The following is a 14,758-nucleotide window of genomic DNA, read 5'->3' as shown; positions in this document are numbered from 1 at the left end:
CTGGACATGTACTGGCTTAAGCAGGGGAACACGTCTGGCACTGCAGGATTTGAGTCCCTGGCGGCGTAGTGTGTTACTGATGGTAGGCTTTGTTACTTTGGTCCCAGCTCTCTGCAGGTCATTCACTAGGTCCCCCCGTGTGGTTCTGGGATTTTTGCTCACCGTTCTTGTTATCATTTTGACCCCACGGGGTGAGATCTTGCGTGGAGCCCCAGATCGAGGGAGATTATCAGTGGTCTTGTATGTCTTCCATTTCCTAATAATTGCTCCCACAGTTGATTTCTTCAAACCAAGCTGCTTACCTATTGCAGATTCAGTCTTCCCAGCCTGGTGCAGGTCTACAATTTTGTTTATGGTGTCCTTTGACAGCTCTTTGGTCTTGGCCATAGTGGAGTTTGGAGTGTGACTGTTTGAGGTTGTGGACAGGTGTCTTTTATACTGATAAGTTCAAACAGGTGCCATTAATACAGGTAACGAGTGAAGGACAGAGGAGCCTCTTAAAGAAGAAGTTACAGGTCTGTGAGAGCCAGAATACTTATTTATTTTCCAATAAATTCATAAAAAATCCTACAATGTGATTTTCTGGATTTTTTATTTATTTTGTCTGTCATAGTTGAATTGTACCTATGATGAAAATTACAGGCCTCTCTCATCTTTTTAAGTGGGAGAACTTGCACAATTGGTGGCTGACTAAATACTCTGTCCTCCACTCGTTACCTGTATTAATGGCACCTGTTTGAACTTGTTATCAGTATAAAAGACACCTATAAAAGACACCACACACATATACAAGCACACACACACACACTATATATATACATACACACAAACCACACACACACACATACCCCACACATATACAAGCACACACACACACTATATATACATACACACATACCACACACACACAAACCACACCTATACCACACACATCACACTCACATAATCGTTGTACAGACCTGCCTCCTGTAACCCCTCTGATGGTGATGCAGGAGATAACAGACCTGCCTCCTGTAACCCCTCTGATGGTGATGCAGGAGATAACAGACCTGCCTCCTGTAACCCCTCTGATGGTGATGCAGGAGATAACAGACCTGCCCCTTCATGTTCTGTTTGCAGGGTGTTTACTTACAACTGTAATGTCTGACACAAATGTACTTCATCATTCCTTGGAAAGCCCTGTGTTAATTGTGCACAGATGTGGTACATAATGTTTTGCACTGGCTTCATACCCCTCAGTTATTTTAGTAGTACCGTATCATTATCTCTGAGATGTGTCCCAGAGCGCCTCACTTCACTTCCTGGATCATTTTTTACATTCAACGGACAAAGACGTTTTCAGAGAAGAAAGGGGGGAACAAAAAGCATTGTCTTGTGTTTTTCAGACCTTTGGCAAAGCTGTCAACTTGTGTTCTCAAAGTTTTATATTGTGTGTGTGTGTGTGTGCAGGTGTGGCTAAAGCAAATTCCTAGCTAATGATAGGTTTGTCCCTCCATGCGCCGTCAAGTATGGTAAACTTATTTTGACCCACAGTTGGTGAAGGCAAATGTTCTTTGCTGGAAAGCTGAGTAGGTTGTATGTAGTTTAGACCCGTAGACTCTTATTTCATACAAGGGGAGGGACTACTAGAAGAAAGGAAGGAGAAGGACCAGGGGAGAGAGGGGGGGGGAGACAGAGGTGGAGAGATAGAGACAGTGAGGGATAGAGAGAGAGGGAGGGAGAAAGAGACAGAGGTGGAGAGATAGAGACAGCGAGGGATAGAGAGAGAGGGAGGGAGGGAGAAAGAGACAGAGGTGGAGAGATAGAGACAGCGAGGGATAGAGAGAGAGAGGGAGAAAGAGACAGGGGTGGAGAGATAGAGACAGCGAGGGATAGAGAGAGAGAGGGAGGGAGAAAGAGACAGAGGTGGAGAGATAGAGACAGCGAGGGATAGAGAGAGAGAGACAAAGAAGGAGGAAGAGAGAGAGGCAGGCGAACAGAGAAAGACCGCTATCTGGCTGTATGTTCACTTTGTGTGAATCAGTCAGCGAGCCAGTCAGTCAGTCAGTCAGTGAGCCAGTCAGTCAGTGAGCCAAGCCGTGTAAACAGGAGTAAACGTGGGGAACCTCTCTCATCCTGTTGATGGAATTCCTAGCAGCTCCATGCTCTCCTCCCAGGCACTGAAACACCCAGCAGAGAACAGCAGTCCAAAGGATGCAAGTTTTCAAGTCCTTCCTGGGAAAACTGGTACAGCATTAGGGAGGGAAGGAGAGAGAAATGTGAATAGTTTGTCAGGCAGCTGGCGTGAGACTGAAGTTTTAATAAGTTAATGGGCAGAGCAGCAGCAGGAGTACATTTGCTGCGCTGTGGGATCCTAAGCTGTGTACAACTGTTCCTTCTGTGGTGAAGTGCTAGAAAGATAAATCATTGAATGTGCCGACTACTGTAGATGTTAAAATATATCAGCATACTAGAAAAAATATTAACATACTAGAAAAAATATTAACATACTAGAAAAAAATATTATCATACTAGAATTGATGCTCATCAAGAAATAACAGCGACAAGTGCACAGGAAAACCATTTAAAACAACTGTAGGCGCGTCACAGCGCATTAGATAAAGTCGCTCAGAAGATGTGGTTTTAGCTGCAATCTAATGTCGACTTTGCTTGTGGAAAACGGTATGAGCGATGTAAGGGTTTTATGCATGCGCAGTTGTTGGATCTCGATCCTTCTGCAAGTTGGATGAGCAGCGCATTTACCTCAGCAACAGAAAGTCACGTCGAAGACTAGCTAGCTTACATTAGCTGAAACCCTATATTACAAAACAACATACACACAAATAATAATGACCACTCCAAGGATCAAGTGGAGAATGTCTCTTGTTACCATTTTGTCCTGTGTTTACGTAGCAGTGATTTGTATTTGTCATGATATTGTATATTCATTTTGATTTGATCTGACTGATTTGAATATCAGTGCATCAGATGTCATACCACTGTTATAGCAAAATAATGTCCATTATCACTGTGATATAGAGAAATAATGATTGTTTTCCACGTTGAAATCAGTCTGAGCATTTGTTTGTTCGTTCGATCATTCATTTAACCTGCTGTGTCTCTCTCGGTCACAACCAGAAGCCGGATTCAAGGATTTCCAGAGGCAGCATTGACCGGGACGAAGGCATCCTCCACGGACCAGTAAGTCTCCTCTTGTTACTTGGTTTCCCTGGATGGAATAACAGTCAACGCTATCTCCTGTTCTCTTTACCTCTCTCACAAATATGCAAAATACCTTGGGCTTTCACTCAAAAGAAGTTAAAGACATTTTGTCTGGAGGGGGGGTTCCCGTCAATGTCTCTCTGTTGTCTGTTCTTGTTGTACCACTCCTAGCCTGGGGTTGTGTATGAGTTATACAGTGAGTCAGTGAGTATTACAGTACGTCAGTCGTACAGTGGGAGAGAACACTCCCAGACAGCCTGTGTAGTAACTCTAGAGGCTCAAGTCAATCAAACCTGTATTTATGCTGTAGTGCAGTATATTAGCAGGCATAAATGAATGGTTTTATGGTAAAATAGCAACAGAGGCCCCCTGACAGATAGATGCTATCAGTTTTTAAAACACGACTTTGGCTCAGAGAGCTTCAACATATAAATGCATAATAGATACAGTGCATTTGGAAAGTGTTCAGACCCCTTCTGTTTTTCCACATTTAGTTACGTTACAACCTTATTCCAACATGTAATAAATGGTCCCGATCGTTGTAACGAGGAGACCAAGGTGGAGCGTAATGAGAATACAGTCCTCTTTATTAAAGGAAGGACACTTCAACAAACGAACAAAACAACAAAACAAACGTGACGCTATAAACACTGGTGCTGACACAGGCAACTAGACATAGACAATAACCCACAAAATACCCAAGGAATATGGTCCCTAATCAGAGACAACGATAAACAGCTGCTTCTGATTGAGAACCAATCTAGGCAACCATAGACATAAAAACACCTAGACTAGAAACAAGCCCATAAACATACAAAAACCCTAGACAGGACAAAAACACATATATCACCCTCGTCACACCCTGACCTAACCAAAATAATAAAGAAAACTAAGGTCAGGGCGTGACATACATAAGTACAAATTCCCACCAATCTACACACAATACCCCATAATGACAAAGCGTAAACAGGTTTTTTGAAGTTTTTTCAAATGTATTAAAAATAGAAAACTGAAATACCTTATTTACATAAGTATTCAGACCCTTAGCTAAGAAACTCAAAATTGCACTCAGGTGCGTCCTGTTTCCATTGATCATCCTTGGAGATGTTTCTACAACGTGATTGTTGTCCAGCTGTGGTAAATTCAATTGATTGGACATGATTTGGAAAGGCACACACCTGTCTATATATGGCCCCACAGTTGACAGTGCATGTCAGAGCAAAATCTAAGCCGTGAAGTCAAAGGAATTGTCTGAAGAGCTCCGAGACAGAATTGTGTCAAGGAACAGATCTGGCGAAGGGCACCAAATAATATCTACAGCATTGAAGGGCCCCAAGAACACAGTGGCCTCCATCATTCTTAAATGAAGTTAGGAACCACCAAGACTCTTCCTAGAGCTGGCCGCCCAGCCAAACTGAGCAATCGGGGAAGAAGGGCTTTGGTCAGGGAGGTAGGCGATCAAGATCCTGATGGTCACTCTGACAGAGCTCCAGAGTTCCTGTGTGAAATTGGGAACCTTCCAGAGAACCTTCCAGAAGCCACTCCTCAGTAAAAGGCGCATGACAGCCCGCTTGGAGTTTGCCAAAAGATACCTAAAGGACTCTCAGACCATGAGAAACAAGATTCTCTGGACTGATGAAACCAAGATTGAACTCTTTGGCCTGAATGCCAAATGTCATGTCTGGAGGAAACCTGGCATCATCCCTATGGTGAAACAGGGTGGTGGCTGCATCATACTGTGGAGATGTTTTTCAGCGGCAGGGACTGGGAGATTAGTCAGGATCGAGGGAAAGATGAACGGAGAAAAGTACAGAGAGATCCTTGATGAAAACGTACTCCAGAGCCCTCAGGACCTCAGCCTGGGGTGAAGGTTCACCTTCCAACAGGACAACAGCAAAGACAACTCAAGAGTGGCATTCTCTGATTGTCCTTGAGTTGCCCAGCCAGAGCCCAGACTTGAACCCGATGTAACATCTCTGGAGAGACCTGAAAATAGCTGTGCAGCAACGCTCCCCATCCAACCTGACAGAGCTTGAGAGGATCTGCAGAGAAGAATGGGAGAAACTCCCCAAACACAGATGTGCCAAGCTTCTAGCTTCATACCCAAGAAGGCTCGAGGCGGTAATCACTGCCAATGGTGCTTCAACAAAGTACTGAGTAAAGGGTCTAAATGTGATAAAAACCTTGTTTTTCCAAAGTGTGTAAAAAGTCAAGGGGTCTGAATACTTTCTGAATGCACTGGACATGCTTACATCATAGGCATTCCATAAGCAAGTTGTATGTATTTGTTTTAGCACTCTGGGGATTTAGCTTCAACTGGAAAAAGGAATGTCAAGGGGTTAACAGATTTACACAGATCATCTTGGGACCATCAATAGTAAATATATATTGATAATTTAAAAAAAGAGAATGGTTGAAGATTTAGCCTTTGCTCTTTGAATTCACGTTAGGATACCATCATGTTTACTGGGCTTAAAAGGAGAATAAAAGAACACTGACTGATATGAAGGAATATCCATCTGTTCTCATGTATAGAATATATCATGTAGAACTATCAGAATATAGAATGTTGAACTGTTTGAACATAGAATGTAGAACTATTAGATTGTAGAACTGTTTGAACATAGAACGTAGAACTATTAGAACATAGAATGTAGAACTATTAGAACATAGAACGTAGAACTATTAGGACATAGAACGTAGAACTATTAGGTCATAGAATGTAGAACTATTAGGACGTAGAACTATTAGGACATCGAATGTAGAACTATTAGGACATAGAATGTAGAACTATTAGGACATAGAATGTAGAACTATTAGGAGATAGAATGTAGAACTATTAGGACATAGAATGTAGAACTATTAGGACATAGAATGTAGAACTATTAGAACATAGAATGTAGAACTTTTAGAATGTAGAACTATTAGAGCATAGAATGTAGAACTATGAGAACATAGAATGTAGAACTATTAGGAGATAGAATGTAGAACTATTAGAATGTAGAACTATGAGAACATAGAATGTAGAACTATTAGGAGATAGAATGTAGAACTATTAGAACATAGAACTATTAGGAGATAGAATGTAGAACTATTTCATTTGTTCCCTGTCATTGCTCAGTATCATTACATTGAGCTGTATGGACAGCTGTGTTCTGAGCTGCATGGACCATTACAAGGGTATAGCCCCAAACCAAACCCACTCTTAGTTTAAAACACCGCCCACATTAATGCAGCAGCTCTCATGCAATCCACTCTATTTTACTGGGCCATTTGCAAAACCAAAATCTTGCTTCATGGTGAGATAACTGTCAGAATCTGTCTCCCTGATAATAATTATAGCCAGGCAGAGGATGAAGCCAAGGACTGATGGATAGCCGTTCAGCATGTTGAGTTGATGCACTAAAATATTGAATATAACTCTCAATAACCTCTAGGCTATTCTGTAAACTTCAATCAGCAAGTGTTATATTGACTTAAATGTAAACAGGGAATAGTGCATATGGTCTGTTCTACAGTTTGTTTTCGGGCTATCACAGTAAAGCAGAGATGTGTTTTTACTGTGGAACACCGTGCTGGTTGGCTGTGGTCCGGTTAGGTCTGTGTATCCAAGCAACAGGAGTATTTTGAGTGTTGGTGGAGAGACCACAACAACACAGATGACACCAGAGAGACTGCTCACTGGGATGTTGTGGGAAAACACTGTTGGAAATGTGGAATGAATCCTGCTCGTTTATTTCAACTGCTTGTTTGTGTTTGTTTGTGCAGACAGGAAACCAGCACATATACCAACCCATAGGCAAACCAGGTAATGTCTCAGCCAATGTAATTACAAGTTTACCTTACACTTATTGTTTTCACTGCTCTAACTCTGACTGGCTCTGACACCGACTCTAACTAACTCTGACTGGCTCTGACACCGACACCGGCTCTAACTCCGACCGACTCTGACACCGACTCTGACACCGACTCTGACTGGCTCTGACTCTGACTGGCTCTAACTCTGACTGGCTCTGACTCTGACTGGCTCTAACTCTGACTGGCTCTGACTCTGACTGGCTCTGACTCTGACTGGCTCTGACTCTGACTGGCTCTGACTCTGACTCTGACTGACTCTGACTGGCTCTGACTCTGACTGGCTCTAACTCTGACTGGCTCTGACTATGACTGGCTCTAACTCTGACTGGCTCTAACTCTGACTGGCTCTTACTCTGACTGGCTCTAACTCTGACTCTGACTGGCTCTGCCTCTGACTGGCTCTGACTCTAACTCTGACTGACTCTAATTCTGACTGGCTCTAACTCTGACTGACTCTGACTGATTCAGACTCTAACTCTGACTCCCTCAACTGTTCTAGCACATTCCTCAACCATTTTAACTGCTAAACTATGTTGACAGGATGACAATTTGGCTATTTCTGCTAGGCCTGTGTTAGTTTCTGCTGCCATAATAGTAGATATTTGATAGGAATTATCGTTGAATCTGTGAGAGTTTGATAAGAAATGCTACAATTCCTGTGCATCTTCCATATAGTCATGCGTTGGTTTTATTCCTTATGTAACTGATGATGGTCCTTTGCCTCCACATAACATACATATATTGTACTATATGTTGTAGTTTAGGTATCTGTTGATTCTTATGTACTCCAGTATCTGATGGGTCCTTTGCCTCCACATAACATACATATATTGTACTATATGTTGTAGTTTAGGTATCTGTTGATTCTTATGTACTCCAGTATCTGATGGGTCCTTTGCCTCCACATAACATACATATATTGTACTATATGTTGTAGTTTAGGTATCTGTTGATTCTTATGTACTCCAGTATCTGATGGGTCCTTTGCCTCCACATAACATACATATATTGTACTATATGTTGTAGTTTAGGTATCTGTTGATTCTTATGTACTCCAGTATCTGATGGGTCCTTTGCCTCCACATAACATACATATATTGTACTATATGCTGTAGTTTAGGTATCTGTTGATTCTTATGTACTCCAGTATCTGATGGGTCCTTCGCCTCCACAGAACATGCAGCTCCACCAAAGAAACCTCCCCGTCCTGGAGCCCCCAGTCACCTGGGTAGTCTGGCCAGCCTGAACCCCGTGGACAGCTACAATGAGGGAGTGAAGGTAAGCTGATGCTCAATTGTTTATTCTACCAATCAAACTACACTCATTCCACAACAATCCAGTGATTTGGCTTTATCGCTCAATTTAAGCCCACAGATTTACATGTCTCAAAGTTGTTTCAATTTATTTGTAGTTATTGTGTTGGTATTCTACTTTTGCATGTGCTCTCCAAAACTAAGTGTTCATCCATAATTTTAAAGCTAGAATCCTTCATTGAAATGATAACGAAGTGGTTCACCCCACCTCTGTTTTGGTAAAAGCTGAGGGATGGACCTGGAGAAAGGTAACCACGTTCAAATTCATAGACAGAGCTGTGGATGCAAGGACTGGCCATCCATGATATCAACATGATAGTTGTAACCATGTTTTGAGGCTAGACAGTGTTTGTTTACATTTACTTTGTTTACAAACATCAGAGTAAAACAAGTTTGTATGTTGGGTTCTGCTGAGGTACGACAGTTGAACTAAGCTCCTGAGGCATTTACAAGTTATATTCTTCAAATATCAATGGGTATATACACTGAGTGGACAAAACATTAAGGACACCTTCCTAATATTGAGTTGCACCCCCCCCCTTTTGCCCTCAGAACAGCCTCAATTTGTTGGGTCATGGACTCTACAAGGTGTCGAAAGCGTTCCACAGGGATGCTGGCCCATGTTGACTCCAATGCTTCGCACAGTTGTCAAGTTGGCTGGATGTCCTTTGGATGGTGGACCATTCTTGATACACAGGGGAACTGTTGAGTGTGAAAAACCCAGCAGTGTTGCAGTTCTTGACACAAACCGGTGCACCTGGCACCTACTACCATACCCATGTCTCAATTGTCTCAAGTCTTAAAAATCCTTCTTTAACATGTCTCCTCCCCTTCATCTACACTGATGAAGTGGATTTAACAAGTGACATCAATAAGGGATCATAGTTTTTCACCTGGTCAGTCTGTCATGGAAAGAGCAGGTGTCCTTAATGTTTTGTACATTCAGTGTTTAATTCATTTATACTTGCAAGAATGGATGTTGCAATTAAGGATTCTATCTTTAAACTGAGAAGTTCATGACTATGCTTCTAAAACATGACTAACTGTCCCTATTTCTGTTAGAACATTCCTACATGACTTTACCATGTTGGCCAGATCACAACGACCACCACTGTATTTCAACTACACAGACTTCCCCTTTTGTATAGCACCCAAAACACCGGAGATGTCACTATTTTCCCCAGTGGTGGTTACTATGGCAACAGTCCGCTTGAGTTTCTCTGTGTCAGCATAGAACATCCAGGAGCGTTACCTTCCCGAAGTTATCCAAACTGTTAGCTCTGCTCTGCTACCATTGCCTTGGTGTCATTAGGCTGCGTCACAAATGGCACACTATTCCCTATATAGTGCACTACAGTACTTTTGACCAGAGTCCTATGGGCCCTGGTCAAAAGCAGTGCACTAAATAGGGGGCCTTTTGGGGTGCACCCTAAGCCTCAGCTAAAGCAGTCCCAGCTGTAGTTCACCCCCTCTCTCCTCCTTCCCCAAACACGCTCATAAATACCACACGATCGACCAGGCAGTCAGGCCTGCAATGCACCCTGGGAAGGAACACACTCTTTCCATTACACTGCCTTCTTACCATCAGCGTGGAAAATGATTTAACAAGAGAAATAGTCTAGCGTGTGGTTCCTTGTTCCTGAGAAAGAAGCCAACATGTAAACACTGACATGGACATTATCAGCCCATCATGACTGGAACTGAGATGGTCAGACTGGGCTATGATATGATGCATCACAAATGGCTTCCTATTCCCTATATAGTACACTGCTTTTGACCAGAGCCCCATAGGCCCTAGTGGTAAAACGTTTTGCACTATATAGGAAATCGGATGTCATTTGTGACCCTATACTACTATGTACTCAGTACTGTACTACCATGGCAACCTGTTCCCTGTTGTGAATTAGTGGGATTCATGCAAAAGATAAACACGTGTCAAATAAAACACAAAGACTACATTTACACAGGCAGCACAATTCTGATATTTTGCCAGTAATTGGTCTTTTGACCAATCAGATCAGATCCTTTGCCAATAATTAGGTACATTTTCAGAATTGGGCTGCCTGTATAAACACAGACAAAGTTTCATGACCACAACATTTAAGTCACCACCTCTGTAGATATTTCGGTATTTACTCAACCAACCTCTCCAAAACCTTATTTATTTGGATGAAACGTTGCTCTCTGGTGTTGTTGCGTGTATTGTTAATGCTTGTTGCATTAATATCTTCTCCCTCTTCTGTCCCTCTTGCCTCTGCCTTACTGTTGTTGAACTTAGCCCTGGCGGGTAAGAGAACACTGTGAATGTGTGTGTGTACGTTCATACACTGTGTGTGTGTGTGTGTGTGTGTGTGTGTGTGTGTGTGTGTGTGTGTGTGTGTGTGTGTGTGTGTGTGGTGTGTGTGTGTCTTTCGACCTAACTTCTCACAGAGTTGTCAATCAGTTGTTATTTGAAGCTGAAAAGCAGGCTATGGGTTGGGTTGTGTAGTGGGGTGGGACAATGGAGTCCATCTGTATCTCTGGTAACAGTCAACTTCTAATGCATCATCTGATCTGGGGTGCTTTACAAATGGCACCCCATTCCCTATATAGTGTACTACTTTAGACCAGAGGGCTCTGGTCAGAAGTATAGTATATAAGAAATAGGGTGCCATTTAGGACTCAGACAGGGTTCATTCACCTGTTGTCTGTTCACTGAACCACTTTAGCCTTCTCATCCTAATGCATTTCTTCCATTCACCGTACTGACACAACACCTCTTTACCATCGATAAAGTGGGTCTTATAGTGGGCCATGTAGTGGGCTTATATTGGGCCACGTAGAGGTCTTATAGTGGGCCATGTAGAGGTCTTATAGTGGGCCATGTAGAGGTCTTATAGTGGGCCATGTAGTGGTCTTATAGTGGGCTATGTAACGGTCTTATAGCGGGCCATGTAGTGGTCTTATAGTGGGCCATGTAGAGGTCTTATAGCGGGCCATGTAGAGGTCTTATAGTGGGCCATGTAGCGGTCTTATAGCGGGCCATGTAGAGGTCTTATAGTGGGCTATGTAGTGGTCTTATAGTGGGCCATGTAGCGGTCTTATAGCGGGCCATGTATCTGTCTTATAGCGGGCCACGTAGAGGTCTTATAGTGGGCCATGTAGCGGTCTTATAGCGGGCCATGTAGAGGTCTTATAGTGGGCCATGTAGAGGTCTTATAGTGGGCCATGTAGCGGTCTTATAGCGGGCCATGTAGAAGTCTTATAGTGGGCTATGTAGTGGTCTTATAGTGGGCCATGTAGCGGTCTTATAGTGGGCCATGTGGCAGTCTTATAGTGGGCCATGTAGTGGTCTTATAGTGGGCCATGTAGTGGTCTTATAGTGGGCCATGTAGTGGTCTTATAGTGGGCCATGTAGTGGTCTTATAGCGGGCCATGTAGAGGTCTTATAGTGGGCCATGTAGCGGTCTTATAGCGGGCCATGTAGAGGTCTTATAGTGGGCCATGTAGTGGTCTTATAGTGAGCCATGTAGTGGTCTTATAGTGGGCCATGTAGAGGTCTTATAGTGGGCCATGTAGCGGTCTTATAGTGGGCCATGTAGAGGTCTTATAGCGGGCCATGTAGAGGTCTTATAGTGGGCCATGTAGTGGTCTTATAGTGGGCCATGTAGCGGTCTTATAGTGGGCCATGTAGTGCTTGTGTATGTTCAGATCTGTGTTTGTGTGGCCATAATAATGTGTTTGTCTACGACATTGTTTCAAACAACCTTCTGAATCCTAAATATAACACATTGACTTCTTCCTAAATGGGATCTGTGCACTTTTGACACTTTCGACATGATTTAGGAATAATGCTGAATTCCAAATAACTCCATTATAGAAAGTATTGTTTATTCCAGATGCTGACATCTTCCTAACATAACCTCTAACCCTCTCTAGACCCAATGTACAATTTCAAGGATATGCTTGACTTGATTTAGCCCCTGGTGACAGTCTCTACAAACATTTCAAATTCCTTGGATGTTTTGTCATTGTGATTTACTACCATGAATGAATGTGTTGTTGACTGACTGGTGATATATACTGCCATCTATTGGTGAGAGTTAAGAAATGCAAGGTTGAACATTATATGAATCATCTGACCCACTCTGTTATTTCTCCATCTCTGCTCACAGTGTATTTTTCTCCTTCATTCAGCTCCAGCCTCAGGAGATCAGCCCACCCCCCACTGCCAACCTGGACCGCTCTAATGACAAGGTCTATGAGAATGTCACAGGACTGGTGAAGGCTGTCATAGAGATGTCCAGTAAAATTCAGCCTGCGCCTCCCGAGGAATACGTGCCAATGGTCAAGGTAGGAGAGACACAGTGTTCATCATCTCCACATTCAATCACCAGGGTTCATTGTAGCAAAACATTTACGTTTCGTTCTTTTTGGAAATTTAGCAGACTCTCTTATCCAGAGAGACTTACAGTAGTGAGTCATTTAGCAAACTCTCTTATCCAGAGAGACTTACAGTAGTGAGTCATTTAGCAGACTCTCTTATCCAGAGAGACTTACAGTAGTGAGTCATTTAGCAGACGCTCTTATCCAGAGAGACTTACAGTAGTGAGTCATTTAGCAGACTCTCTTATCCAGAGAGACGTACAGTAGTGAGTCATTTAGCAGACTCTCTTATCCAGAGAGACTTACAGTAGTGAGTCATTTAGCAGACTCTTATCCAGAGAGACTTACAGTAGTGAGTCATTTAGCAGACTCTCTTATCCAGAGAGACTTACAGTAGTGAGTCATTTAGCAAACTCTCTTATCCAGAGAGAGTTACAGTAGTGAGTCATTTAGCAGACTCTCTTATCCAGAGAGACTTACAGTAGTGAGTCATTTAGCAGACTCTCTTATCCAGAGAGACGTACAGTAGTGAGTGCAAACATTTTCATACTGGTCCCCAGTGGGAATCGAACCCACAACATTGGCGTTGCAAGTGCCATGCTCTACCAGCTAAGCTACACGGGAAAGAACAGATTTCTAGGATTGGTTCATATGAGTATATTTGTGTTTCAGGATGTGGGTCTGGCACTGAGAACACTCCTGGCCACAGTGGATGAAACAATCACGTTACTTCCAGCTAGCACACACAGAGAGGTACGTTAACCAGGCATGAGCCTCTTCTGATCCAGCACTATGTTAGTCCCGTCTGCCCCCTCTTATACAGGACATTTTGTTTTAATAAAATACTATCTTATCTTAAAGGTGGAGATGGCCCAGAAGCTGTTGAACTCTGACCTGGCGGAGCTGATCAACAAGATGAAGCTGGCCCAGCAGTACGTCATGACCAGCCTGCAGCAGGACTACAAGAAACAGATGCTGACGGCCGCCCACGCCCTGGCCGTAGACGCCAAGAACCTTCTAGACGTCATCGACCAGAGCCGGCTCAGGATGTTGGGCCAGGCCCGGCCGCCACCTCACTAGCGCTGTGGGAGGAGGGTGTGGAGTGTGGGATGAACTGAGTCAACACAAAGCTTCTGTCTGAATGACTGTCTGGACAGATGGAAGCCATGTGAAGGCAGCCTTGGGTTTGTTCACCTGTTCTGTCATGTCTAATCAGTGATTACTTCAAGGAAGGGAGGAATGAGGAAGATTTCACTGTGAAGGAATTTGAACGGGATACTGCTTCTACAGGACCATCATATGGACTGGACTCCATGTGCATCACCAGGCAGACTAGCGACCACCTCTGACCCTCACTCCCCAACACACCACTCCTTTTTATAGACTTGGAATATTTGAAGAGTTATTTTATTTTATGCTGCACCGATTGTGTCGGCTGACTAACTGTGAATTCCTACAGTCCCAGATTTAATCTGAAGAAGAATCAGGAGGCACACTTCAGAAACTGCTCCCCCCAGAGGACATACGGAGGATGATGTGGACAACACAACTGAACTGGAACCTCTCTGCTTTAGTGGACAGAACACTGAGCTCCTCACACTACGTCTAACATGTCTGCTTCATTTTTGACACTTGTCACAAGCTCAATAGTGATTCATGGAGGATCACAAACACTGGGATATATTTTGTCTTGGCTCAGTCGGCCATCTTGTCAAATAGGAGAAAATAAAGTATGAAATAAAATGATGACAAAAAAGACAAAGCTGTGACAGTGCTTTCCTGTGGTTATGAATGACAGCCAAAGCTGTGACAGTGCTTTCCTGTGGTTATGAATGACAGCCAAAGCTGTGACAGTGCTTTCCTGTGGTTATGAATGACAGCCAAAGCTGTGACAGTGCTTTCCTGTGGTTATGAATGACAGCCAAAGCTGTGACAGTGCTTTCCTGTGGTTATGAATGACAGCCAAAGCTGTGACAGTGCTTTCCTGTGGTTATGAATGACAGCCAAAGCTGTGACAGTGC

At 43.2% G+C, this 14,758-nt stretch overlaps 1 protein-coding gene across 14 annotated transcripts in view; it reads left to right on the top strand.

The window, feature by feature from the left end:
- Positions 1–14,492, top strand: part of ptk2ab (protein tyrosine kinase 2ab) — a 143,500-nt gene extending 129,008 nt beyond the window's left edge. For 10 of the 14 annotated variants that reach the window (XM_031811737.1, XM_031811733.1, XM_031811735.1 and 7 more), the window contains 7 exons: positions 3,118–3,180; positions 6,970–7,009; positions 8,234–8,337; positions 10,651–10,659; positions 12,549–12,704; positions 13,410–13,490; positions 13,599–14,492. In XM_031811737.1, the coding sequence (XP_031667597.1) occupies positions 3,118–3,180; positions 6,970–7,009; positions 8,234–8,337; positions 10,651–10,659; positions 12,549–12,704; positions 13,410–13,490; positions 13,599–13,817 (672 nt within the window). In that variant the 3' untranslated portion in view covers positions 13,818–14,492. The remainder of the gene's footprint in view (positions 1–3,117; positions 3,181–6,969; positions 7,010–8,233; positions 8,338–10,650; positions 10,660–12,548; positions 12,705–13,409; positions 13,491–13,598) is intronic. The other 4 variants (XR_004206617.1, XM_031811736.1, XM_031811732.1 and 1 more) reach the window with 1 other exon arrangement.
- Positions 14,493–14,758: the final 266 nt, after the last annotated feature.

The sequence above is a fragment of the Oncorhynchus kisutch genome, unplaced genomic scaffold, assembly GCF_002021735.2.
Source record: "Oncorhynchus kisutch isolate 150728-3 unplaced genomic scaffold, Okis_V2 Okis02a-Okis13b_hom, whole genome shotgun sequence".
NCBI lineage: Eukaryota > Metazoa > Chordata > Actinopteri > Salmoniformes > Salmonidae > Oncorhynchus > Oncorhynchus kisutch.
Note: the sequence above shows the minus strand (reverse complement) of the source record. Positions and strands in the feature narration are given on the sequence as shown.